The sequence below is a fragment of the Pteropus medius genome, unplaced genomic scaffold (genome assembly GCF_902729225.1).
Source record: "Pteropus medius unplaced genomic scaffold, Ma_sr-lr_union100, whole genome shotgun sequence".
NCBI classification, from domain to species: domain Eukaryota; kingdom Metazoa; phylum Chordata; class Mammalia; order Chiroptera; family Pteropodidae; genus Pteropus; species Pteropus medius.
Genome location: NW_024350927.1, coordinates 2,164,525 through 2,192,524, shown reverse-complemented (window position 1 = coordinate 2,192,524; position 28,000 = coordinate 2,164,525). Strand labels below are relative to the sequence as shown.

At 51.2% G+C, this 28,000-nt stretch overlaps 1 protein-coding gene and 1 pseudogene across 7 annotated transcripts; one reads left to right on the top strand and one right to left on the bottom strand.

The window, feature by feature from the left end:
- Positions 1–6: 6 nt before the first annotated feature.
- Positions 7–27,993, bottom strand: ZBTB17 (zinc finger and BTB domain containing 17). 7 transcript variants are annotated; one of them, XM_039842126.1, is made up of 16 exons: positions 27,838–27,993; positions 26,653–26,777; positions 6,460–6,666; positions 5,159–5,347; positions 4,361–4,501; positions 3,884–4,009; positions 3,091–3,329; positions 2,866–3,008; positions 2,487–2,787; positions 1,965–2,052; positions 1,758–1,874; positions 1,550–1,670; positions 1,176–1,306; positions 642–851; positions 447–536; positions 7–367 (listed from the first exon to the last, which is right to left on the bottom strand). In XM_039842126.1, exons 3-16 carry the CDS (start codon positions 6,662–6,664, stop codon positions 84–86), a joined length of 2,385 nt encoding a protein of 794 aa, XP_039698060.1. In that variant the 5' UTR covers positions 6,665–6,666; positions 26,653–26,777; positions 27,838–27,993; the 3' UTR covers positions 7–83. The 7 variants fall into 7 exon arrangements, with proteins under 7 accessions (XP_039698060.1, XP_039698059.1, XP_039698061.1 ...); XM_039842125.1 differs by having other exon boundaries at positions 26,691–26,777; XM_039842127.1 differs by lacking the exon at positions 5,159–5,347 and having other exon boundaries at positions 26,691–26,777.
- LOC120585939 (uncharacterized) lies at positions 11,676–11,792 on the top strand (annotated as a pseudogene).
- Positions 27,994–28,000: the final 7 nt, after the last annotated feature.

Genomic DNA, 28,000 nt, shown 5'->3' with positions numbered 1-28,000 from the left:
GCAGCATTAGAAAATAATCAAATTTATTCTCTCTAGGGAACGGGACCACCCATCCTTAAATAAACAGGAGGAGGGATGCCTGCTCACTCGGCAGGTGGTGGACATTCTGGGGCTGTGGGGGGTGTCTCTGCCAGAGCAGGCTGGCCGTCGGTCCCGTCCCGAGGACGGAAGACCAGTTCTCCAGCTTGCAGCACCTGTCCGGCCGGCCACGTGCTGCCTGGCCCATACTGCTGGTAGAAGTCCGCATCTGTCTGGAACATGACCAGTGCCTGCGCCGTGTGGATCCGCACGTGCTGAGCCAGGCTGTTGGCATCCAGAAACTTGTCCCCACAGGAGTCGCAGGCATAGAGGATGTGGGTGTTGGGGTCTGCAGGAGGTGGGAGCCATAGTCAGGATGGGAGGGACCCTCAGTTCACCAGCTTTCACACTCGGGCAGCCCCTCTCACCTTCTTCCTGCACTTGCTTCACAGCTTTGCTGATCTCTGCTTTAAGTACTTCTGTCTCGTCGGCAGTCACCGCAGCCCCCACGGGTACCACTGTGGGCAGAATCAGCAGGGCCTAAGGCCAGAGGCACCTGCCCCTTCATTGCCACCCCAGAGGCAAGCTGCCCATGACAACCCTCTGCTGCCCATAGCCCGCACCTGTGAGCTGAGTGACAGCCGTTGCCGCCAGTGCCTCAGTGGCTAGCGTAACCATGTCATCAACAGTGACCACGCTGACCTCGCCACCCTCCTCTGGCTCCAGGATTTTGATGCCAGCCTTGCCCTGGTGCACGGTCTTCACGTGGGAACGCAGGTTGTCCACCCGGTTGAAGCCACGACCGCACTTGTCACACAGGTAAGGCTTCTCTCCTGGGGGGGGAGGCAAGGTTCTCTCCTGCCATTGGGGGAGGGGGGAGGACCTCAGTGGCCTCCAGCTTCCCCAGAACCCATCTCTTCTTCAGTAGGAAGTGCTCTGGGGCAGCCACCAGAGCTGCACGGAAGCCTCCAGTGGCCTCTGCACCTTCTGGAAGCTCTAAGAAAATGGGGTCCTCATTTGACTTGAACTGCCTTCAGAGCCACCTGCAGCAAGTACCAGCACGCAAGGCTGGGATCTGGGGATACCTCCCTTCCTACCACCCCAAACCGAGAGCCGGGCTTGAGACAGGATGGGTGGGCAAGTGGGCACACACTCACCAGTGTGGATGATGATGTGCTTAGACAGGTCCCCGACGTTCACGAAGGCTTTGCTGCACACGCTGCACTTGTGGGGGCGGATGTTGTCATGGTGGCGAATGTGATTGGCCAGTTGGCTGGACTGGACGAATCTGCAGGGCCACAGGCAGAGGGGCTCGCAAGGAACGGCCCAAACTTGGGCCCGGGGGGAGCTGGGTGAGGCCTCCTGCCCCATCTCCTAGACTGAAGGGGACCCCTGGACCCACTGCCTGGGCTCGGGCAGCCGTCGGCCCAGGTCCCCACAGAACCCTCATTTGTTTCCTGGCCCCCTGCAACGGGTGGAGAGCGGGGACCCCACGGCGCCCTGAACACGGGTGGGACGGACGGGGCAGGACCTCTTGCCGCAGCGCTCGCAGACGTAGGGCTTCTCCCCAGTGTGCTGGCGCACGTGGGCGATGAGGGAGCTGGCCTGGGTGAAGGCCTTGCCGCACATCACGCACTGGCATGGCTTCTCGCCTAGGGGCGGGGCAGAAGGTGCTGGCACCTACTCCTCCTCCCACGCGCCCTCCCCAACCCCCGCCCCCCGCTGGCCCGCTCACCCACCCGTGTGGATGCGGACGTGCCGCTGCAGGGCGCCGGGGTCTGCGAACTGTCGCTGGCAGTGGACGCACACGTACGGCTTCTCTCCACTGTGGATCCGAAGGTGCCGCTTAAGGTTCCCTGGGGAGACCGAGGGGGGGGCCTGGCGTGGGGCACCACTGGGCGGCTGAGGACCGGAGGGACGGGGCAGCCAGGCAGCCCTGGCCCTACCTGAGGTGGTGAACTGCTTCCCGCACTCGCGGCACTTGAGGGGCCCATCAGCGATGTGGATCTTCAGGTGGGCCTTCAGGTTTCCCACCTGCGCCGGGCAGAGGCTCAGGAAGACCACCCACGCCACAGGGCCCGAGGCTCCGGGCCCCTTGGCAGCCCTTCCCGCCAGGGGACACCTGATTCTTGGTCCTCCCAGGGGCCTGTGGATGGCTCCGTCTTTCCTCAAGGCTGATGGAACATTCTAGATCCCAGCAGTGGAAGGGAAACCATCTCCACCCCACATCCTTCTGGTCCGAACCCCACTCTGACTTCACCTGCCTTCCCACTTTCCCCTGCAGAGCGGTCAAGAACTCTATCCCACGGGAGAGGGGCGGGGGTTGCCTTCTACTCAGCCCCCTACTTTCCCCACTAAGCCTGTGTCCTTGAGGGCCTCCCGCAAGGGGCGGGGGCTCCCCCAGCCCAGGGGCCACCTCCCCCCGCGCAGTGTGCAGGGCCGGACGCCCGCGGGAGGTGCCCGCACACCTGGTTGAACTTCTTGTCGCAGTGAGGGCACTTGTGCTCCTTGTCGGTGTCATGAGTCTCCAGGTGGCGCATCTTGGAGGTGGGGTCGGAGAAGGAGCGGCCGCAGTAGTCGCACTGGTAGGGCTTCTCGCCGCTGTGCACCAGCTGGTGCCGCTTGAGGTTGCCGGACGTGGTGAAGAGCTTGCCGCAGTCCTCGCAGCGGTAGCGCGCCTCGCCCGAGTGCCGCTTCTTGTGCAGGTTCAGCAGGCTGATGAGCCGGTAGCTCTTGCCGCACTCCTCGCAGCCGTACGGCTTCAGCGGGCTGGTGGTCAGAGGAGAGAGGAGGGCTCGCCGGGGTCCGAGGCCCGCGGGGATGCGCGGCCGGGCGGGGGCCCTGTACCTGTGCGTCTTCTCGTGGGCCTTGCAGGCGGCCGGGTCGGAGAAGGCCTTGCTGCACTCCCGGCACGAGAAGGGCTTCTCGCCTGTGTGGATGCGGATGTGCCGCTTGAAGTTCCCCGTGTGCGTGAACTCCTTCCCACAGTCCTGCAGGGCCGGAAGTGGGCGTGAGGGGGCCGCGGCGGGGCGGGAGGGCGGGGCAGGGTGGGCGGTGCCCCCGGGGCCGCACCTCGCACTTGTGGATGACGGAGCCATAGGCCTTGGACTCGGTGCGGTCGCCGTAGGTGCCCGGGCGCAGGCCCCGGGCCTCTGAGCCCAGCTCCTGGCCTGAGTCCGTGCTGGCTGACTCCTCGCTCTCCTCGGGGGCCTCTCCCTTCTCCAGCAGCGGCCCCTCTTCCTTGACCACAGCAGGCATGGTGTCCTCCTCCCCTCGCTCTTCTCCTTTCCTGGCTGGCTCCACCTCCATTTCTGCCATAAGAAGGGCAGGCACTGACGCGCCTGGGAGGGCGGAAGGGGCCTCCAAAGGGAGGTGACCTTGGAGCCAAGCAAATGCCAGGAGGCCGACCGCACCTGGCCCAATTATCCCACACACACCCCTCTTTCTGTGTGGGCACCTAGCAGGGGCCTGGCAATGAATGCCTGGGCACCACCGATGAATGGTCTCAGCACTGGCCAGGACAGCATCAAGAGAGACTGCTGAGCAGGACTTCTGTTTAGCTTAGAAGATGCAGGGAGGCCACGGGGGATGCAGGCAGGCGGGCTGCATGGCAGGAAGGGCAGTGTCAGCCACTAAGTACTGGGGGGTGCGTGGCTGCAAGGCTTCCCCAGGGTGCTCTCTGCAGAAGCACTAGCGCCATGACAGCGAAGAAGCTGATGTCCAAATTCAAGAATGAGAAAAGACGTCAGCCCAAAAGCTGAAGTGGAAGAGTGGCTCAGAGTGGGATCAGCTGGAGGCAGGAGGAGAGGGGCCGTGGAGGGGTGCCCGAGTGGGGGACAGACTGGCCCCAGCTGGGTACAGGTACCTTGCTCTGAGCTCTCTGACAAGGCAGCCTCGGCCTCAGCAGCAGCCATGCCACTCGTGGGGTCAGGCTTGGGCTCTACCGGTGGCGGCTCCCGGGGGGCATCAGCCTTCTCCGTCTGTTCTGCACCTGGAGCAGGGGTGAGGGGATGCCAGAGGCTGAAATGACACTCCGTCCAGAGGCCAGATGGCCTCTCCTGGACTAGGTCCTGGTCGTGGCTGTGGCTTGGGGTGGAGGTAGGGCCAGCACATCCAAGCCCGGGCCACCTGTGCCTCTGCTCTGCTGGAGCATATGCCCCAGAACAAACAGTGGGTCCTTCTGGGTAACCTGAGCTCGAGGGCTGCAGATGCCTGTCCACACCTGCCTGTGCCACCCGACTTCCCTTCCCCGGGATCCTCACAAGGAAGCATCTCGCTACCCTGGGCCCGGGCTACTGGGAGGTGATGGGACAGCTGGCCGGTCCTCAGTGCAACAACTCACCACTGGCTGCACTCTCAGCCTGGCCACCTCGCTCCTCTTTGGGCTCCCTGCCTGGGCCCGTGGGTGGACTGTCTCCAGCTGGGTCCAGCTCGCTCTGCATAGTGGCAGCAGCCTTCTCCTCTTTGGCTCTCCTGTCCCCTCCTGGAGATCAAACAGGACAGACCTGCCATTTCCCATCAAGTATCCACTCTTTGGAAGGGTGAGGTGGCCCAGAACTTGCTAGCTCTTCCAGATCCTCCCTGGTCGTAGTGGTTTTTTGGTTTGTTCATTCAACAAATTATTCACAGGGCACCTACTCCATACCAGGCTGCTGGTGGGCCCAGGAATACCAGTCACGGCTGATGCTCCCATGGGGCTCCTAGGCTGGCCGGGGAGACAGACCTCGCACATGAAACAATGATGCTGATCAGAGGCCGATGCTTATAAGGAGAGGAGTGTGGTTCTCTGACAGTGTACCGAGGAATCGGGAGCTTTTCTGAGGCGGTAGGGGAACAGAGGAAGGGCACGGAGAGGAGAGCACAGGAGGAGTGACCTGTGTGCAAAGACCTTGAACCAGGCCCGCTGCCTAGTTCTTGGAAGCAGAGCACAAGGGAAGCTGGTGAAAGGCAGGGAAGGGGGAGGCTGAATGGCCCCTCAGAGCGGCCTTCCTCAGACTTTACTGTGGCTAATCCTCGCCAGCACCCTACGATGCAGGCAAGGCCAGAAGAGGAAACTGAGACCCAGAGAGGTGACACAGAGGGTCAGAGGCAGAGCCCCCATCGAAAGCCACCTGCTCAGGAAAGCCTACAATAATCTTACCTTCCATAGCCAAGACCTCCGTATTCTCCCCAGGGCTGGTGGCCGGCTCAGCGAGTGACTTTAGGGCGTGGCAGGCCGTGATGATGTCCTGCATCTGCAGGAAGCTGGCCACGGCCAGCACATCGTCCACGTTCTCAGAGCTCAGGCTCAGCTTGGCCGTGTACATAAACTCCAGCACCTGCCCCAGGCCTGCCAAGGACACAGACAGCCATCACGGACCCACCTCAAGGCCTGGCACCAGCAGCCTACCCAGCTGCTCCACTCGGCGGCAGGATCCAGGGATTTGTGAAAAGCAGAGTGGCAGGCCACCATCTCCCCATCTCCTGTGTTGGCAGAGGCGGGCAACCTGGGGATTCTCAGCCCAGACAGCAGCCTCCAAACAGAGGTACACTCACAGAAGACAGAGGGTGTGAAGTCCACGCTGCATGGAGGACAAGGGGTGTGACGTCTGCTGCATGGAGGACAGAGGGTGTGAACGCCCACCCTATATGGAGGACAGAGAGTGTGAAGTCAACTGCATGGAGGACAGAGGGCATGAGGTCCACTGCGTGGAGGACAGGGTGTGAATGCCCACCTTATGTGGAGGACAAAGGGTGTGAACACCTGCCCTATAGAGAGAATAGGGTTAAATGGAAGAAAGAGGGTGTGACAGAGGGTGTACACTCTCTACCTGGCCACTAACTATACCTCACCACTGGGGGACACTCCAACCAGAGTGTGTCAGCACTGGCTTTCATCAGGGCTCTGCCACAAACTCTCTCTCTGACCTCCAGGCCAGTCACCTGACCTCTTTGGGTCTCAGTTTCCACACCTATAAAATGGGGGAACATGACCTTGCCTGACCTCGTCATGTCGCGCCATTCTGGGTCGAGAGCCCGAATCTATGACCAGTTCCTTCATCAATCCCAAGGCCTTCCTGACAGCCCTCCAGGCCCCAACCCTTGCCATCCCCTTCACGGTTAGCACTGGGATAAGGAGGTTCAGGACTGACTCAGCAATGGCGAGGGCCGGGGGCTCAGAGCCCACCCGTTCTCTGTTCCTCCCGATGAGATTCTCCTATGTTCACTCCGGGAGCTCATCCTGAGCCCTTCCTGCCAGTTCTCCCCTCACCGCCCCCTCCCAGTCGAAACGGGCCCACAAAACGCGGTGGGAACTCGGTGCCCACACATCATGGGTTCTGTGTGGGAGGCCTGATGCAACTCACGGCCTGAAGGTGCTACTCCCAGGAGGGCCTGGCATGGCACAGGGCCAGCAACAGCTTCCGGCCCTCAACAAGCTCAGCCCTGGACCTAGCGGGGTACCTGCCGCATTACTGATGTCCAGGTGTACCACGTCCTTCTGGTCCACGAAGAGCATCTTGAAGTACTCGCTGCAGGCCGCCAGCACTGCTTTATGGGCTTTAAAGTCAACTCCGTCCACCACAAAAGTGCAGTCACACAAAAGCCCCAGCTGCCGCTGCTGGTTCAGCTGTTCCAAGACGTGCTGGCTGTGCTGGGGGAAATCCATGGCTGGGGAGAGCCAAAGGGCCTCCGTGTTAGCACAGAGAAAGGACGCCGGCCGCAACATTTACCCCCAAACTCCCAGGTGAGAGATGCAGGGAGACCGAGAGAATCAAAAAAAGTCCGCGGAGGCAAACAACTCCAGGTACCCTCTGCCAGCCAAGACCAGCCCAGGGGCTCCTAGCTTCCTGGGTTAACCAGCCAGGAAAGTTCTCAACACCAAAAAGCATCAGAAGACCAACAATAAACAGCCACCTTTGTATCTTGCCAGGTAACAACATTAAAAAGTCAAAAAACAAACGAAACATTGATTGCTGCCAGCATTTCAAAAAAAAAAAAAAGACATGGTCAGTTTAACATTTTTACAAAAAGAATATATGACATAATTTTAGAATAAAGGACAGATCTTTCAGTTGGTACATCTGGCTTTATGAAAACCTTTCTATATTGTTATTTTTCTCATTCCGTCACGTCCCCAAATATGCGTTTGGGGAGGCAGATGCTTCATACTCAGCATTTCAGGACCAGCCCCCACAGCCCACGGGGCTTGAGTAAGTTCCCTCCGGCCGATCTCTCTCCCTGTCTCTCCCTGTCTCTCCCTCTCTGTCCCTCTGATTCATGGACTCCAGGAACTACATTAAGCTGGAGAGTCTTCTGCCTCCAGAAAGCTCTCCAGGCTGTCCCTGGGGAAAGAAGGGACTCTGATCCTGACCCCAAGAGCTGCTGGCCTGGCCGCAGTTTCTCTGTCAAAAGGCCTCACTTAATGCCTGGAAATCCCACAACTGTCTTAAGTAAAAATGCTCAGAAAAATTCCATGGCCTGGTGCCAGAGTGAGCAAGAACTGCATGAGCCGTGACTAAATAAGTATCTAAAACAGCTTTTCTCTCCCCCTCAACATCACACCAGGCAGTCTCAAGATCAGCATTTCCTAGGGAAAATCAGCAGGTCCTCCTTTTGAGAAAGAACCAATTTCAAAATAAAAGTTAGCGCCCACTCCTGGGATCACGTAACAGAGATCCAACGGGGCCAGGCTATCCCGCCCTGGCCCAGAATCTAAATAGCGGCAGTGGCTTCTCTTCCAGCTTTTCCAAGACCTCTTCTCTGAGGCTGGTCCACTCAGCTGCCCCAGGCTGTTTCTGGGCTGGTGAGGGGGACATTTTGGGGCTCCCAGCCCCCAGGTTTCAACAGCCCACCACTGGCTCCGGCTGTTCCCTGTTACATCAGCTTCTTGGGGGTGAGTCACTCTACTGCAGCCCTGGCGCTGCAGTGACCATGTATGGCTGTCTGGCAGTGATAAGGCACAAGGAAAGCCACACATTCCCACCCCTCACGTGGCTCAGGCAGCACAGATCAGCTTTGAAGGACAGGAAGCTAGCCCACCCACCCTGTGGTGTCTGGGAATTTTTCAAAAGCAGGGCTATATATTTACTGAGCTGGGGGAAGTCACCCAGTAGGTGGGCAGGGCTCCATCAAGTAAGGGGAACATGGCAGTGACAACAGGCCGTGTGTCACAGGGTGCTAGCCTCTGAGCCCTAAGTTCAGAGTTGCTGCTGGGGACCCGGAAAGACCTTTTCCCTCCCTCCGACATCCCCACGACTGTCCTGTGGTCCCAGTCTGCACTTACAAACTCCCAGGCAGAGGCACGGCTTCTCGGATCCCTCGGCAGTACTGTTTAAGTGCCTATAGCTGGAGCTCTTAGGTGTAAGCAGGGAGGAGCCAGGAGCCAGCCCCGGAGTAGAGAGGTAAGGTAGGAGGTGGCTGGGCCCTCTGCGACTGGACAACCGGCTCCTGAGCCAAACCAGCCAGCAGCAGCACGAGGCCACTAAAGCAAAGGCCACCACTGACACAGGACACCTCATAAAGGCACCTTTCTCTAAGTCTTCAATCTCTGGAAAAAGCAAGTTCTCATTTGTGACCGGCAGGAATGAACACAAGGGAGAATTGTGGCTGTCTGTTCCTGAGCAGGTAAAAGCTAAAACATGGGCATGGGCAAGAACCAATGTCCTGTGCCATGGGTTAAAGACCAAGGTAGGCCTGGGACCTGAAGGGAACACACACCAGGCCTGGTGCACATGGAACCAGAGGCAGGTGGCGAGGAGAGTGGGCCAAATCACCCCTAGAGCTGTCTTCTCTCTGCTGTGGAAAAGCCACGTGAGCAGGCAGGTGTGTGCCTGCATGCGTGGGCAGCCCGAGTTCCAAACACCAGGCACCCTCCATGTCCTCAGGAGCCCCAAGTGAAATATCTCCCGAGTACAGAAAGGGAGGGACCACCTGGTCCACAAGGACCAAATCCTCAATCAGCTTCAGAATGAGCCCTTTCAAGTCAGGTCCGAACCCTTTCCTCTCGGCGGTGGGCCCGGCTCCCTCCCCTTCGCCAGGAACCAACCCAAACACTGAGCTGGGAGGAAGTATCCTCCCAGGCCCAGAAATAACCTGGGAACATGCACTGAACCGCCTCCCCCCCGCCAGATACCGAGTTTTCCCAGCCCCACTTAGCTGGAGCCTGCTGAAAGCAGAACCCTCCAGTCAGAAGCGACCTGACTTGCTGGGAAGATAAATGTGAGAAAAGACTCCTGGCCAACAGGGTGGAAGGGGCCTGCCAGTTCAAAGGTCAGGTGATTCCTCAGCCTTGCCGGGGACCCAAGGCTGCGACAAGCCTTCATGCTGCCACACACCCCAGGGCTCCCGGGTCACATGGGGGTGCTCTCAGTTTCAAAGGCCTTGGGGGAAGGCTGGTAAAGGTCCCTGGGAGAGGGTGGATGGTGGCCCAGCACCTCCAGTCCCCCACCCGCCCCCACACAGAGAACAGCAGCTGTGCACCCATGAGTAATGTTTTCCAGCCAGCACTAACCACACTCTTCCGATGCAAGATGCCCGCCCAAAAGCGGCTCCTCCCCAAATGTGGGTGTCGCAGGAGAAAACCAGAGGCCCTGAATTCCTCTGAGGCAGCCTGCGAAGCTGTCCCAACAGAGAAATACTCCTAAGAGAGCATCTGTTCTGACAAAATCAAAGACAGAAAAGGAAGAGAGGAAAAAAAAACAGGGAGAGGATAAATGGAAGGAGGAAGAAGCAAGAGGGGAAGGAGAGGGATTCGAGGGAAAAAAAAGAAAGAAAAAGGCCGTTTCCATAAATAGATAACCGGCGCTTAGGCATATGCTTGCTCACGAGCCTGATCCTGTGATCAGCCTCCCAGGGAGTGTGAGCGCAGCCCGGGGAGGGCTTTGCCAAGCTCTGAATGGTGTCATCCACAGAAATGCTGTCCGCGCCTCTGCGAACTTCACAACTGCGCACGCGCACGTGCTCGCGCACAGGGCAGGTGGAGCTCAGCCCCAGGCTGCCTGCAGCTCTCACCGCCAGCTGGCTGCCTGCTCAAAGGCTCACATAGGCCCTTCTCCTCCCCGGGTGACGTGCTGAGCAGGTGAGGGGCCAGCTGGCTTGGTCCTCCCCTCAGAGGGACTGAGCTAGAATTAGGCTGAGCCCCATCTCCAAACCTATGTGACATGCTCTAGAATGATTATGGCAACGCTCTGTCTCCTGTCTCCTCTCTCGTACTCTACAGTGACGGGAACTCATCAGGATCTGGCAAGCTTAGAGGGGTCCAGGAAAACAATGTGCCTGCCTGGGCCACACAGTGGGACACGTGGGTACTACGGGCAGGGAGGTGGGAGCTGGCTGTCCCTGAGAGCATGGGATGAGGGGTCACTGAGACTTTACACGCCATAATGAGATCAACAGCCAGTCTGCTTCTCATTACCACGTGGCTAATAAGATGTGGTTCCCACTGGCCCCGCCCTTGGTATGTGGTGCCTTTCGCTTGAGCTTGCGCTAGGGTGTGGGATCCGCCCTCCTTACTTCATCTTTGCCGGAAGGACAATAAAAGTGGGCCTTAGTTAAAGCTACTTCTAAGAAAGACCCTAAAAACTCCAAATTACAGAAAACTCAAACAGAACAAGACCACACAGCCCACTGAACCCAAAGTCCTCATGTCAGATACAGAAAACTAAAGACCAAAATGGCACAAGACTTGCCCACTCAGACACGAGCCTGACCATCCAGCAGACTCCTGACTGCAATCGGGCACCTTTCCCGTGACACTGCCAGCTGCTCAGGTGTTCTCTTTGATTAATGGGCAGACCTCAGTGTCCGAGCTGGGATGTCCTCTTGATGACCAACAGCCTGGCTGGGCACATGGCCCAGCCCTGCCTTGTAAGAAATTCATTTGGGAATGAAAAAATGAGAGACCTGGGGACCCCCCTTCTCTGCAGTATGATTCCGAACAGGCACAACTAAGCAATTCGGACATGGTTGGCACAGGTACCAGTCTCCAAAGCTGGCAGCGACAGTTCCTCCAGCCCTGTCAGAGACATACCCCTGCTATGAGCTTCCAGCTGAATCTGGGTAGCCCTGTGATGACTGGATGCAGTGACTCTGCACCAGCTCCAGGCCTGGCCCTTACTGGAAGGTCCTGCTTTGCTCTCTTGGAATCCAGCTGCCCCACTGTAAGGACATCCAGGCTCTCCTATTGGAGAGGACATACGGAGGGGCCCCGGAGGAGACACCAACGTGCAGATGCCACGTGATGAAGAACCAAGATGCCCCTGCTGACGGCACCAAGGCTCTGGTATGAGACACTTTCCAGGACTTTCCAGTCCCGCTACCAGACGAACGCTATCACACGAATGACCTCGACACCTCGCGGAACAAAAAACCCTGCCCGGTCACCCCACAAAACCAAGAGAAATAAACTGATGAGGGTTTGAGCTGCTAAGTTTTGAGGGGGTTTGCTGACAGCAAGAAATAACCAGTACAAATGGTAAAACTATAAACAAAAGGGAATGATTAACAAAACAATTCAGGATAATGGTTTCCTCTGGGAGGGAGGAAGGGCACCCAGGACACTGGCCATGTTCTATTTCTTGACTTGGATACGCCTAGATTTGTTATTTAAACTAAACATATACACTTCATACACTTTTGTATGGGAACATTTCTCAAAATTTAACTAAATTCTTAATAAGGTCTACGGCCATGCCACCCTGAACTGCCGATCTCATCTGATCTCGGAAGCTAAGCAGGGTCGGGCCTGGTTAGTACTTGGATGGGAGACCACCTAGGAAGACCAGGTGCTGTAGGTGTAAAAAAAAAAAATAACAAATCTTAATAAGAAAAGAGTGAGGTGCAGGTGCCACACTCAATCGATCGTGCAGCCAGGCTGCGTGAGTGGGGCCCAGGCCTCCCGTTTCAGTGGAGCTGAACGAGCCACAAAGGCTCACGGGAGTGGGGTTCAGGGAGGCTGGCCATCTTGTTTGTCCTTCAGTTCCAAAACATCCGTAAACAGACTGCTGACATAAGAAAGGGTTCGTTCTCCTTGAGACATGCTCAGTTCAGCAAAACCTGAATCCCAGATCCCAACCGGTGACAAGGAAATGGCACGTGCGGAGTCTCTTCAACACACCAAGTGACGTGGCACCAGGCGCACAGCACAGTCCGATCACCCAGAAACTAAGAACACGCTACTCTGGGCAACAAGCTCCTCACTGCTGCCTCCAAGACTTAGGGAATTGAGATGCCGTTTGGCACCATGGAGGCAGCAGAACCTCTGGGGTTGGGCCAGGTAGGACCTGAACCCAGGTTCCGCCATCTCCCATACTAGCAGGTCATCTGCAGCAAAGCTTCTCCTCTGGCCAAACAGGGCCAATGAGACGACTGCTCTCATTCGTTACAGGATTAAGTTAGGTAATGTAGGCAGAGGGCCTGGCGCATGGCGAGCACTCGACACACTGTTACCGGAAGCGGAGATGCAGAATACAGCGTTTTCTAGGCCAAAGACCATGTCAGACGGTTTCTACATAACTGTTTATGTCGGGCGCCTCGGGTACACTCATTAACTATTGGGTGACTTGACCTTGTTAAGAAGTTATAATCGTAACCCATTATTCCTCCTTCTAAATGCAATCTGGAAAAATCCCAGGGCCCGATTAACATTCTGAGAGGGAGAGAGTGAAGGGAAGGGTGCTGCGCAGGAACCATTCGGAGCGACTCTCTCTGTTGGGGAAGCACTTTATACTGAGCTACTGTTCTGTTAAGCCCCAAGGGTGTCCCAAGTGAAGGCTGCAGCGCCTGCCGAGACCTCTAAGTGGGTCTACAGAGCATCGCTCCATCTGAGTCCAATGGGCACTTGTCAGACATGAACTATTACCCAGGTTACTAGCAAGTGCTAAACTACAGGCAGTTTCCCAACTGGCACGCAGAGGGAAGCCATGAAGCCGGGAACAACTGGCTCACCACAAACAAGATCAGGGGCTCCTAGTGGTAAGTCAGTTGTTCCCTGGCTTCATGGTCCCCAGAACAGGCTGCGCCCGGCTGCAGGCCTGGACTTGACACAGACATCTCGAGTCCAGGGGCCGTGAGGAAACTGAAGCAGGTGAGAGGCATCACCATTTGGTTCCCAGTTGCTCACGGTTCCTGATTTTCTAGAAATACAGGTGGGTCTTGTATATAGCTTAGCACACATAAGCTCAGGCCAAGGAAATGGAAGTTCACAGCAAGTCAGCCTTGCAAGCACGAAACCTACCCACCCAACGCCACCACCCCCTTTTCGGTGCAATGTGGCAGAGACAAATATCAACAAAACCAGCCCTTCCACACTTTCCTCCTCCAGAAAACGTAGCTCTTCTATTAAGCTTGTGTTTCTCAAACTTTTACAATCAATTTCCCCTTTAGATAAACATACAAACCTGACATAGCACTTCCCAACTGGCCCCAAATTCTGATACTTCATCTTCTACTGGATAGCAGCCCCCACCCTGAAAGTCACTGCTACCCCCTATATAATCCCACCAGCCAGGATTCAGTAGTATTTTCTTTGCTGAAGTTTGTGCTATAAAAAAATTTTTTAAGCCCTAAAATAATAGCTATATAGAAAATTAAATTGTCATACTGACTTTGCGTTTCAAACTATACAACTCCTACTATCTCTAAGGTTTAACCACACTTCTGAAGAGGGGCGAGCATCCCCTTCCCTGACCCCCGAAGGACCCCACTACTCTAGGAATGTGGCTGAGCGGGAAGTCTGGCTGGCCCTGCAGAAAGTGCTGTCCTGCATCCCAGCACGCCCATGCCAGCTTCGAATCCATGATGCCAATACTTGCTCTGGGGACTCCTGAAGCTTGACACAGGGTCAATTAAGGGCCATGCTACCCAAAAGACAAAATCGGGAACACGTGGGAACTTCTGCAGGGTCTGATCATTCTCCCGACATCTCCCAAACCCTACCTTCACACTCCCCGCGGTGGCGGCACGCGGACACAGCCCGAGATAATGCGGGGCGGCTGCCTCGTCTGCCCCACCAACTTTAATAAACTCACTGCTGGGGTGGGACTGCTTCTTACCTCTTCCTTCCAGCTGTTTATGGTGCCTGCCCCAGGATCTTGCTCTCAAACTGTTACAAATAAAGTTGGAGAACAGGCCTGGGAGAGAGCGGTGATCCTTGGCCTTTTCAAGTATAACTAACTCAAGATCAAAATACTCTGGACCCTTAAGAAATAATTGTACTTTTGGTACTGAGAACATAATAGACAAAAAACCACTATGAAAAGTGAATTTAAATCTACTAATTGCAACAGCATCCACATGCATTGGAGAAACAATTCCATGTACATGGATGAGAAATCTCCCCCAGCAGGGGAAATCTGTAGTGTGACACAGCGGCACGATTATTTGTAATTACTGCTCTCCCCTCTAGGGGTCCTCAGCCCACAAGTTAGGAAACAGAAAAACAAGACTTTCACAAGCATTTAGTGAATGCTTATTCTGTGCCTGTCTTGGGTACTGAATTAGAGCTCTGAGCCAATGGGGCAGACAGGTGATAAACGGATATAATATATAACATCACGTATTAAATGCTGTGAAGTAAACTAGAAGCAAGCCGAGGAGACAGGCACAGAGTCTATTTAATCGTTAAGAAAAGGGTCAAGGAGGACACCTCTCTGAGGTGACATTTAAGCAAAGACCTGAGTGAAGTGCAAGAGCGAGCCATGCCACTGTGAGCCCAGGGACCATGACGGACACAAGGGAGAGCAAATACGAAGGCCCCGAGGCAGGAGTGACCTTGGCCAAGGGGCCGGTGTGCCTGGACAGGAGGAAGCGGGTGGGGAGATGAGGGTCGCTGAGGGTGGCAGCAGCAGAGGCTGAGGTCACTCAGGGTCCCAGAGGCGAGTTAGACTCTGGAGCTTCTTCTAAGTGCACTGGGACGTCCTAGGAGAGTTGAGAGCAAGAGCGTGACTGCGAGGGGGCAGGAGGGGACACAGCAGCACCAGCAGAGAAGCCAGAGACGGAGGTGGCCTCCACCACGCGGGAGCGGGAAAGGCGTCAGATGAGGGGTACGTTCTGGCAGAGCCACCGTCATTAGCTTGTGATCAAGTAGGTATGGATCGTGGGGAATGATGGTGGAGGCAGAGATTTAGTTGGGGGGAAAGAAGAGTTCTGTTTTGGCCAATGACAACTGAGATGTCTGCAGCAGAGATGGTGGTTAAAGCCGCGGATGGAATGGGATCTCCATGGGCGTGAACACTGGATAAAAAGAGACAAGACCGACGTACTCAGAACCGAAGAACATGCACTTGAATCAGGCAAGCTTCTATGAGTTCTAGACTGCTCACCCAATAACTAGAAAAACCACCCCATGTGTGATGATTGTGAGGATTAAAGAAGACACATTCCAGGAAGCACTGCACAAATACTGGCAAAAATGGTATAGGATATTACTTCTCTAACACAAGCCACTGACTGATCGTAGTCAAACAAAAAGAAAAAAAAATGAATTCATTAAAACAGAACAAAGCAGGTTACCCCAGTAGAGTGCACGGTGCCTTTCCCACAAGGCAGCAGGTCACGGCCTTGGGAAGGCAGCCGGTGGAGACCAAAGGAGCCACAGCCTGGTCCAGCGAAACCAAAAAGTGCACAGGTTTTGTTCCCATCTGGCTTCACACTTCTGCCATCAGGCCTTTGCTACTGTACTACTTAGGGCATAAAGCCTGAGAAGAATTGCCCACTGGAGTTAAACATGGATGGATCCAGGGGTCTAACCTCTGTATTTGGTGGGCTGGGGGGTAGTAGAGCGGACATGTATGTCAAAGTCAACTGCAGAGCACTACCTAGTGCAGGTGCCTTGTGGGCGGCTGGCAGCTCCATGGGCCTAAGGCCAGGCCTATCTGAGCACCTACCATCAAGGACCTTCCATCAGAGGAAAAAGACCCAGACTCTTTCACTACCCTCTGATGAGTACTGAAAGGGTGCCCCGGGGAGCATATGGTACCTAGCCACATCTAAAATGACACATGACCAAAAGCGAGAAGGATGTTCAGGCAAAGGGCAGCAAAAGCAATGGTATGGGTACATGACAAAGAACGGTGTACACAAATGGGGGACAAGGTGGAGAGGAGCAGCACCCCTCAGCATCACAAGGGAACAAGTGAGTGGGGAAAATGGACAGGCTAGAGCCAGGCACGTAGGACCAAGCTCGCCATACCAGGCCTTAGCGTTCATCATCGGCAGTCAGGAGCCATGCCAGGGGTTTAAGCAAGAGAAGGCCATGGCTAGGCTGAAGGTCACTCTGGCTGCATTAGTACACAGGACAGACTGAAAAGGGGAGATCAGAAGCAAAAACCAAGTCAAGACGTCCAACAGCACTGGACCCTTGGGATGTGAAACATGGGACAATATCACCTGCAACTGGCACTGGGAGGGTCTCACTAGTGCCCAGGATCCAACACACACTTACATGGATCTTTCTGAGCAGCCTGTGCAAGTGGCCCTCCCACGAAATATTATAACATCCTTTGAAAATCTTGAATACTTCTTGGAGTGACTCAAAGTCCCTTAACAGTTAGAACTGGATCCCTTCTAGGGGAATCTGGGCCATGCTGTTTGTCCAAAACCATAAACCCAGGCTGGGAATTCCTACCTCTTACTCACATTTACTCACATTTAAAAGAAACATCCACAGCTCCGGTGGGATGTATGAGACACGGGTAAGGGGGGAAAGGAGTTACACTATTCGCTGCATATCCTTCCTGTACTTTTTGTTTTACCATTTGTAAATATTACTTATTCAAAAATTAAAACTGAGAAAGTAAAAAAGGAAGGAAGGAGGAAAGAAAGAAGAGAGGAAAAGAAATGTCCACAAAGTTAGAGCTCCTTTGTTCCATTTACCATAAACCGTTAAGACATTTTCTACAAGACTTGGTGACTAAAAACTTCTCAACAGGGGAAAAGAAACTCATAAGAGGAATGGAAAATTATGGTAATTTCCACAAAGAATGTGTCACTTGAGAAAACTTCATGAGCAAAAATTCCTTAAGGGGACAAAACTAAAAATCCCCTAGAAGAGCAATTGGTAGCCTTTTTCAGACAGAGATGAACCCTCCGACACTGTGATGGCCCTGAAGACCTCCTCAGGGACAGACGGCAGACACACACACACACACACACACACACACACACACGGCTCTGCAAGCGACTGGGGAGTTTACTGACTCCCTGGGCCCAGTTAAAACTCCCGTCTTGGAATCAAGCCAAACCAGTTAAGTACCTCGGGCAAGAGCACTTAAATCTTGGCACCCCAATTTCCTATCTGTAAAATGGGGATGGTAATAAAGTTTCAACTTCATAAAGTTGCTGTTGGCCATCATCATTCTTATTATTACATATCGACCAAGGCCAGCAATAGTGATAATATTTATCGAAGAAAACGGGAACCTAATGCTCTAATCCTTGCCCTAGCTTCGAAAAGTGGATGTAAAAATGTCATCAGTCATCCAGGCACCCAGCACAGATGAAGTTTCGACCAGAAAAAAACACCAAAAGGCCGTGCAAACTGCAATGTTTACTCTACTCCACTCAACAGTAACCACAGGACAAGGCAGAGGGGGCTTCAGAGCTGATGGCCAAGAACAGGATGATTCTGGAGGAGCCTGAGGGTGAGGCTTTCACGGAGGAAGAAGAGAGAACACAGGGCGATTCCAAAGGAAGGATTAGTTGTGCATGATACTGATTGAGATCAACAATTCAGGGCAAAAGAAACATTTAGGCTGAATACCCATTGTTTGGAGGTGGATATATTTAGACTTCATTGTAGCACTTACTTTTCACCTTGACTGTTTCTGAGTTTGTTTCCTCACAGGGATTAGTGACTGCTAAAGTCCCTTCTGATTTCATTAAGACTGCCCGATTACAAATGCATGCACTGGAGGTATAACATGCTGTGTTTGAGTGACAATAAAAATGAGATATTTACTTAGTATTTAGCAGATGTTTTTTTCATTCACGACTTTCCCTGTACCGGAAATCTTAATTGTAAATCTTAAGATTTCCAACTATGAGCATGAACTATAAAGGGCATAAACAACTATGAACTATATGTGAAAGTATATAAATGATATAAGCCAACATCGAACTATATTCCAAGCAGGATTAAACTGAAGTTAATACTTTGTAAAACTTAACTGGGAAAAACTAAATGAGTATAAGAGGGTATTTCAGAGGAATATTTTGAGGATCTCAAAAATTTACTTTACAGCTGAATAAAGACTAGTCAAGTATTCAGTGTCTCAACTTCCAATGACGTTTTAAAACTGTTGGCCTCCTAAATTCAGGGGCTGAGCGCTGCTCTGGAAGGCAGGTTTTGGGTCAGCAGCCCTGAGGGGTTAGAAGAGGCTGGGGCCCCAGCTCACTCTTGAAGAAACAGTGCTGCTGCGCCCGGCCCTCGAATCCCCTCCACCTACAGCAGCGATGAATCAGCAAAGCTGCTGAATGCCTTTTTAACGGATGACTTGCAACCCTGGCGGTTTTTCAGCCAGCCGCTTTGAAGTGAGCCTCAGAGAGAAACTTGGAAACCGCCAAGTGCTGCCTCGTTCCAGTTCCTAAGGCAGGCAGCCTGAGAGAGAGAGACAGAGAGAGAGACAGAGACAGAGAGAGAGAGAGAGAGAGAGAAAGTGGTGAGAGACAGAGAGACAGAGATAGAGAGAAAGCCAGAGAGAGAGAGAGAGAGAGACAGAGAGACAGAGAGCGAGTGAGCGCGCACCTGCAACACCACGGCTGCTCTGTAATGCACACAGGCCAATCCCAAGGTGCCACTTAAGAGGGCCACAGTGGGGGAGGGTGAGTACACAAACTTAATTCTTAGGGGTATAAAAGGTAGGTCAGAAATCTCAATGTTGTGTTTCATTCCTACTACCTATATCTTCTCAACTTCCCAAATGCAAATATAGACTGGAGAAAATATTTACAGCCTATGTGGTAAATAAGGGTTAATAATCCTGATATACGAAAGGCTCTAAAAAATTAATCAACAATGAGTGAGCATGTCCACACAGAAGCTTGCAGACAAAAGTTCGCAGCAGCGTTATTCATAATAGTCAAAAGATGGAAACAACCCAAATGTCCATCAACTGATGAATGGATACATAAAATGTGGTATGTCCACACGATGGAATATTATTTGACAATAAAAAAGTCTGATAACTTGCCACAACATGAAAAGATGATGCTACGTGAAAGACGCCAATCACAAAAGACTACAGGTTGCACAATTCCATTAATGCGAAATGCCCAGAATAGGCAAAACCGTAATGACAGATGTGCCTGCCTAGGGCTGCGGGGGAGAGAGGTAAATGGAGAGTGACTGCTTAATGGGTGGTGCATTTCCTTTTGGCAGAATGAAAATGTTCTGAAATTAGATATGGTGATGGTTGCACAATTCTGAATATACTAAAAGCCAGAATTGTACATTTTAAATGGGTGAATTGTATAAGTGAATATCTTAATAAATCTGTTATAAAAATTCATCAACAACAAAAGGTCTCTCAACAGAAAAACGAGTCAAAGAAATGAACGGGCAATTCACAAAAGAAGAAATACAAGAGTCTGATATAATCTATACAGAAAAAGAAAGATGTCCGACCTCACTCATAGAGAAATATAAAAAAGCACAAGAAACCACTTCCAGTTTCAGACTGGTAGAAACGGAAATGACTTCCAGTTCCCGCCGTGGGCCAGGCACGTCCCGGTGAGTGGGCGCATAGAGCCGTGGACGGCAGCCTGCCAACACTGACGCACGCTTCTGATGCCTTCATTGGCTGGGTAAAAATTCACGCTTGGATTTGAGTATCTGATCACGGAGCCCGCAGTGCAGATGCTACGATCTCCCAATCTGATGGGGTATTTCACCAGCTATAAGGAAACCGGCAGTCCTGGTAAAGGACTGTGCCCAGAGAAAATCCAGCCTTGCTAATAACAAGCTCTACTGTGCTAAACACTCGGGAGGTTACTGGCAAGAGAAATGGCGGGCCCACTGTTTCTAAAGGGCGGTGACGCACGGAGACCACCACCGACAGAGGCATGAAGGGAATGACTGAAACAGCTGCTGTGACAACCTGCCTGCCAAGTGTTTCACTACACACACGCTACCTCATCGATACCCACAATATCCTGAGAGAAGGGGATTAATGTGACCGCCCGCCATTGTGCAGATGAGCAAATCAAGGCTTTGAGATGATGTCACATGATCTAAGTCTCACTACACGCCCAGTTCAAGGCCAAATCCATTATACTCTAAAATGTGTGCTCTTTCCACTTCAGCCAAAGACAATATTTCCTCAGACAGACACAGAATACTAGGCCCAATGGAGCCTTAGTCTGTCCCTAAATGGCAAATTCTGTCAGTAATCGGCACTGACCAACACCCTTTCCTTATACTAATGAGTGCTACAAAACATCTCATAAAAGTCAGAAGTGAACATCACTAAGTCTTAGTTCTAATCTTCGGAGTTTGCTGCTGCCAGATAAAACACAAAATTAAAGCTCTGCAATATCTTAATTACTTGGGCCAGGTAACCCGGCCGATTCTCGTTGCAAAGAGCTACAAACGCTGAAGAAAAATTGTAAGTCATCTTTTAAAACGAATCAAAGAACTGGCAAGTGAGTAAAGAATCCTGAGACGTCAAAACACACTTAAGCAAAGGCTGAGATCCAGAGAGCAGGTGGAGCTCCGAGGCTGTGTCTCCAGGGCATCTGCAGACCTGAGCAGGCTTGGGTTTCCTGCCTCTGCCCCTGGCCCAGGAGGGAGGTCTCAGGGGAGTGCCTTCCAGAATAAAGATGGGGCCCAAAATGGAAAGAAGACTGCATTGAAAACTGCCAAGGTCAAATCTTGGTGCCAAATAAAGAACAGTAAAATCCCCCCCGCCCACCCACCTCGAGAATTTGCCACCATTAGCTGGCACCCCAACAGACAACAGCCCAAATTCACATTTGTAGAAGATATTCTTCAGGAAGATAAAAAGTGATCCCAGAATAAAGGTATTAAATGCAAGAAGAAATGAGGAACAAGTAGTAAATAATAAGTAAATCTAAACAAATACTGAACTATTGATGTCTTATAAAATTTAAAAAAATAAAATGCACATCTGTAGAATAAAAGTCAAGAAGGACTTTTAATAAAAGTCAAATGACAGAAATTAAAGTGTACCAAGGTCCTTTGAGAGTAGAGTATAAAGACAATGACTGAAAAAAAAAAAAAAGACAATGACAACTAAGGTTCGACTTTGATGGGGAATACAAATTGAGAGATAAACTATGTCCACAGATTGGAAGACTTAACATTGTAAAAATGTCAACTCTATCCAAATCGACATGTGATACATTCAAAACAATTCTAATAAAAAATCCCGACAATTTTTACGGAATTTGATAAGCACAACCTAAAATGAAGATGTAAGAGCAAAGGCCAAGGCCTCACCAGATACCCAGACTTGTTACATAGAAGCTCAGGCATTAAGTCAGTGTGAGATTGGCACAGAGATAGAGAATAGTAAAGAGCCCAGAAACAGACCCACACATCTGTGGACAGGATATATGATAATGGCTACTGTTGATGTTACAGAACCACATGAAAGGGATGTATTTTTTCAAGAAAAAAAGAAAAAAGAAACCAGTTCCTTATCCCGCACCATACACAAAAATAATTTTAAATGGACTAAGGACCTTAATATAAAAGGTAAAAAAAAAATCACAAAATGTTTAGAAGACAATATATAGAGGAATATCTTTATAAACTTGAAGTAGGGAAGAAGTTCTTTAAAAAGAAACAGAAAGTGCTAACCATAAAATTAAAAAACTGATAAATGACATTAAAATTCAAAATTTCTTATTTAAAAAAACCTACAGTGAAAAGACAAGCCACAAACGGGAAGCGGATAGTTACAACACACATAACTGACAAAGGATTAGTATCTAAAAGAAAAAAGTCTCTATGTAATAAAAAAACAAACAACCCAACAGAAAAATGAGCAAAACATTTAAGCAGTTGTTTCACAGAAGCTGAAGCCTGAATGACCAATAAGTATATTAAAAGATGCTCAACCCACTAATCAGGGAAATGCAAATCAAAATCACATGAGATACCACTGAACTCCCCATCAGATTAGTAAAAATGTTAAATTCTCAACACCGTTGTTGAGAAGATGTGAAGCAAACAGAATCCTAAGTTGAACTGTAAACTGAGGAAACCACTTTGGAAGCAGTTTGGTATTATTTGGTCAAGCTGAAGATGCACACAGCCTGTGACTCAGTTCCCCTCCTGGGATGTACCCTGGAGTGGTTATGTGTGTCCCACACACATTCACAGCAGCACTGTGTCTTGGCAAAATACTGGAAAGTAACCAAATGTCCATCAGCAATAGAAAGGATCAATACATTTTCATGCAGTGGAACATTATTCATCAATGAAAATGAAATACAACTATACGCAACATGGATTAATCTCAAGAACAAATGTTAAGCAAAAAATTTGTCACTGAAAAAAAAACATGATTATATTAAGTTCAAAAACCTACAAAATTAAACAATACACTGCTTAACGATACAAACACATGTGTTAAACGATAAATAAAAATAAAAATAAAAAACGATTTTAAAAAACTATAAAGAAAGGCAAGAGAATGATTAGGCAAAAATTCAGTGATTACCTGGGGTGGGGTGGGGTGGGGTGGGGTGGGGTGGGGCTGGGACAGGATCAGAGGGGCACCTAAAGGTAATGTATAACATTTTTTTTGTAAATTGAGTGATGGGTATATGGATGGGTGTTCCTGCATCCATATTCTTTACACTGTATATATTCTTTTGTATCTGCTCAATATTTAACAAAAATTTTTTCACAAATTACAACGTTCTTTCTGACTTTAAACGTTTCGAAGCATTAACCTGGGCAGCTGAGTTACAGTCAAATGGGAAAGTCCCTGACAGGTGCTCACTCAGCCCTGATGCTACTGAAATGACATGCGCTTCCCCAGCCTGGCCTCGGGGCTGGGGCGATGCAGCTTCCCACCAGGCAGTGGAGCCAGCCCCCCAAAACAGGAAAGCCTGCTTAGATGATCAGTTCCAGCATAGGAAGTGGTGAGGGTGGGGTAGGGGGAACAGGTTCTGCTGCCAGACCTTTAAAAGGTCTTAAAAACCAGAAGCTGAGTATGACTTTGATGTTACAATGAACCCACCAAGCCTGCTTTCTGGCCTGGTCCCCACTCGGCTGGAATTGCCACCTCTGAGCCGCTGCACGCTGCCGTTTAGACACGAGTGAACAACTCTCATTCTAACCATGCCCTCCGCTTCCTTCCTTTGAAGCTCAAAGCTTCTCTCTTTCCAACTGCTAACAAGCAGGTCTGAATCCAGGAGTGCAAGCCCTGGCTCTCGGTGTGTATCAGCAGTGATTACATTACTGAGGTCGGCCTTAATTGGCCCTAGAACTGTTAAGCTATTGATACCCACGAGGACCTTAGAGAGTGCCAGGTACCTACGCAGACACTCAACACACATCTGTATCAAATGCTGAAATCACTCAGTGCTAACATGCGTATTCCCTGACCTGTAGTATTTCAATCATTTTTAAATTGTGGCCAGCAAAAGAAGTAGATTATGGTCTCCAGGACAATATGCTTTGCGCACATAATGTACTTGGAGTTTTTTGTTTTCTCTAAGGTTGGGGTCCCTCCTTTTGGGGTGTCCATCACCCGACAATGTGCCACCCTGCCAGACAGCATGGCTTAGTACTTCAGTGACACCCATGCAAGCACCATCAGCCTTCGGGGAATTCCAGGACACTAGAGAATGGGCCACCTGGCCTTTCTCGTGGCAAAATGCTAATACCCTGAGGTTCTGCCCACAGAGGCTGCCCTTTTGGCCTTCAAATGGGAGGGCTCAGTGTATGTGCATTTGACTCTTAAAAAACTATCTTCTGACCTAAACTCTGATAGTTTAGGTCATAGTTCTCCATGTCTCCATCCCATATTTCTGCCAGACTCTAAATAAACCACCAGGTTCTCCTCTCTCTTAGATACATGTACAGATATATACATATGCCCAGAACAGCTCTAGAAGGACACACAGATACCATTTACAGTTACCTGGAAGGGAAACTGGGTCAGATGTGGGTGGGTGACTTACTTTCCATTCTTTAGAGCCTTCTGATTTTTATACCTCGTGCATGTGTTCCTACACCAAACTTTCCTCTACTCTACCCACTTTCTTTCTTGGCTCTCTCAAGGGTCTTCTCCTAATGAACACATAATAATGTTAGTTACCAATTATGGAGCCAGGGACTCGACTGAGCATGCTATATGCATTACCTCATCAATAATTCCATCCAGTAAGGTTATGTGTTATTACCTCCCGTTTTACAACGGAAGAAACCGAGGCTTAAAGAGGTCAGGTACTTTGCCCAAAGGCACATAGTATAAGTACAGTAAGTTTAAGAACAAGTATGAGCCCAGGTACGTCTGCCTCCGAAGTTCATGTTCCTAACCAGTACCCTATATTGCAGGGGTTCTTAGCTGGGAATGATTCTGCCCCAGGAGATTTAGGCAATGTCTGGAGACATTTTTGCTCGTCACAACTAGAGGTAGGTGGGTACTACTGGCATCTACGGGTAGAGGCCAGGGATGCTACTAAAACTGCCAAAGTACATGGGATTGCCGCCCACAAGAAGACTTACCCGGCCCCAAATGTCAACAACGTCAAGGTTGAGAGACCCCGCTCTACTGGAAAAAGACAGAAAGACAGAGAGACTATCTTCTGACCTAAACTCTGATAGTTTCGGTCATAGTTCTCCAGGCCTCCATCCCATGTTTCTGCCAGACACCGAATAAACCACTAGGTTCTCCTCCCTCTTCAATCAATAGCATGCCAATCCCACATCACACTGGAGTTGTCTCCAGCCCCAACTGCCAGTTCCTCTTCAGCCAATCAAAACTGATCATCTATCCATCCAACCATGTTTACTGAGCACCAGCTATGTGCCAGGAAATGAGCTACACAGTGGGAACACCAGGAGAAACCAGACTCTGTCTCTGGTTGGTGCTGGTGCTTGGGGTCTAGCCGGGGGACAGACAAGGAAGCCTATGATTATAGTATGAAGTGAGACTACATTGAGAGACCAGTGCAGGATGCTAAGAAATCACATGGGAGGGGCCCCAAACTCACCTGCACTGCGGGGCTGGGTAAGGCTCAGACAAGGCTTCCCAAAAGACCCTTCATGAGACCTTTCAGAATGTGGTCTCTGAGAATCCACAGGTTGGCAACTTTAGTTAGAAAACTTGATGGAACCCCTAAGGAAAACAGGGAGGGCACAGAGCAGTCCCTGATCCTCTATGCATGACCCGGATAATTCCTGCTTCAAGGGAGGACAGCGACCTGGCTTCTCCACAGGTTCAGGCCTTGCCTGATCGCAATCCTAACTGGCCTCTCTGGCTTTGAACCACCCTGCACCTTGCAGTGTGAGGTAACTAACATTTGCCCAGCAGACCTTGTGAAACATGTGCTTAATCTTGCAAAACCCTCAGAACAATTCAAAGAGGTAGATAGTGTTATCTCTGTTTTACAGATGAGGAAACTGACAGGACGTTGAAGGAACTGGACCTCAGGACATAGTGCCACTACCCAGGGAAGCGGGGATTCACACTCAACACCAGAGTCCTCGTTGCCTCCACCTGAGGGGACCTTCACAGTTATTGAGCCAACACATGGTCACTCTAAATTTCACCTCAGTAGAGCATTCCAACGCCAGTCATTCTTCTGTGCACCAGACTTTTGAACAGATCTCTATGGTGTTTCTTGCATTGTACTGTGATTATCCATATGGCTAAGAGTTCCAGCCTTACTGATGTCGACATCCCTAGCACTCAGCAGTGTCTGACTGGACACAGGAGCAAGCCTGGACTCCCTAGGACCAAACGACAAAAACCCACCCAAAGCCAGATCAGCCTGCCTGGGAGCATGCCCAGCCCTCCTTCACCAATGCAATAGACTTCCCCTCAGGCTGGGACCAAATCCCAGTCAGCAATCTAGGCACACAGGGGCCTGAACAGGTTTTCTCAGCCAGCTTTCCTTCCAGCACTGGGGCAGTCATGATTCATTCTTTGGCTGTATAACAGATGCCTATGTATGGGTACACAGTCTACAAAAATATGTATCTTTAAACATTAGAACCTTAAAAGGAATGTGTGTGTGCTCCCCACTCTTTCTTTCCCTTTTTGTCTTATGGAGTACATACATGATGGCAGGAGCTGGAACAGCCAGCTTAGACCATGAGATGCAGCAAGGAGAGCCACATGGAACTCTGTTTCTGGATGACTTCATGAAACAGAGTGAGCTGCTCCACCAGCTCTGGATCTACTTCCAGACTGTTAAGGGATAAGGAATAAATTTCCGTTCTGTTTCAGTCACTATATTTTGGGATTGCTTTGCTGGAGCATTTTAAGATTGTAGTTATTTAAAACAAGGTATAAACATTGTCTAGTGATTAACTTGGTCCGGTCTTTATTGGTAAAACAACAATAATAGCAACATCTTCCCGCAAACTAAGATTTTGTCATTTGTATAATTTTAAAGAAAAAGTCATCTTGAAAGGGCAATTTGAATGACGTTGAGCCTTGAAAAGGACAAACTGACCTCCTGGTTTGTTTCATCCTTGAGTATTACAGACATACCTCAGATTTCCAAGTAGCCCAGGCTACTCTTTTCTGACAGTTTGTCTGCGTAAACTCCAGCTTGGCTCTCTTCCTCCCACTCATTACCTGAATCAAAGACACCCAAGTGGAAAATCTGATGAGAACCCAAAGGGTGAGTGCTTCCCTAAAAGCTGCCCTTTCATTCATCCATCAAACACAGGCAAATGCAGAGCACTGAGCCTGGCACAAAGCAAGTGCTCCATAAACGTTAAACTGGATCATTATTGGCCTATTGGGGCCACCGTCGTTTCTCATCTGAACTATTCTAGCAGCCTTTTTTAATTGGTCTCTAAGACCCACTCTCTTTAATACATTCTTCACATAGCCAGAGTGATCTTCCTAATCCACAAATCTGACTCTCTTAGATGGCTTCCCATTAACCTAAAATTTAAACGCCATGACTAGGTTTAAAAGGCCAGGGAGGACCAGACCACAGCCTGCTTCTTTAGTCTAACTCTCATCTCTGAGAGTGAGAACCTAAGGTGCTTCAGGACACAGTTGGCAAGCACAGAGCCAGAAGCCCGGCTGCCTGGCCCCACAGTTCACACTTTTAACCACTATGCCAGTCTGGATCATTTGCTCTATCCTCACAACCTATCGGGTGCTGAACCACCGTCTGTAGAACTAATGAATGAATGAAAGAAGGGTATACAGGGGCAGCGTCTGCCTCCTACTCTGCCAGCACCTCCTAGGCCCTGGTCAGCGGGTGCCCTCGCCCCGGCCAGCGGATGTGAGCTGCCCCCGGGACCCCGCCACCTCCCAACCACAGAACGCCCACCCGCTGCGGCGCGCGGGGTCATGGGGCGGTGACAGCCGAGAGGCGTGGGCGGAGATGCAACCAGCTGGGGTGTCACCCAGCCGGAGAGGTGACTCTCGCTCCTTTGCCGGGAGATCCGGTCCGCCCGCCCACTCCCCGCCCGCTCCCCACGCGGCGCCCCTGCCTCCTGCCCAGCTGTCTCAAGTGCCCTCCTGCCCCCTGGTAGGTCCCCAGTCCGGGTTTCCTTCCCATTCCATTTCTCTCCCCTCCCCCACACAACCGTCTCCGGCGTCCCGCCGCGCCCCATCCTCCGCCGCCTCCGCCCGGCTCCCGGGACTCCCCCGGCCCCGGGCGCTTGCTGACCCTCACCTGCCATGTCCCGGACCCCACCGCCGAGGGAGGTGCATCACGGCCGAGAGAAGGCCGGGGACGGCACTTCAGAGCAGACAAAGGGCGCCGCCATGTTACAGTCGGGCGGAACCGACCTCGCTGGCTTCCCGGCTGCAACTTCCGCCGCATGCGCAGCGCCCAC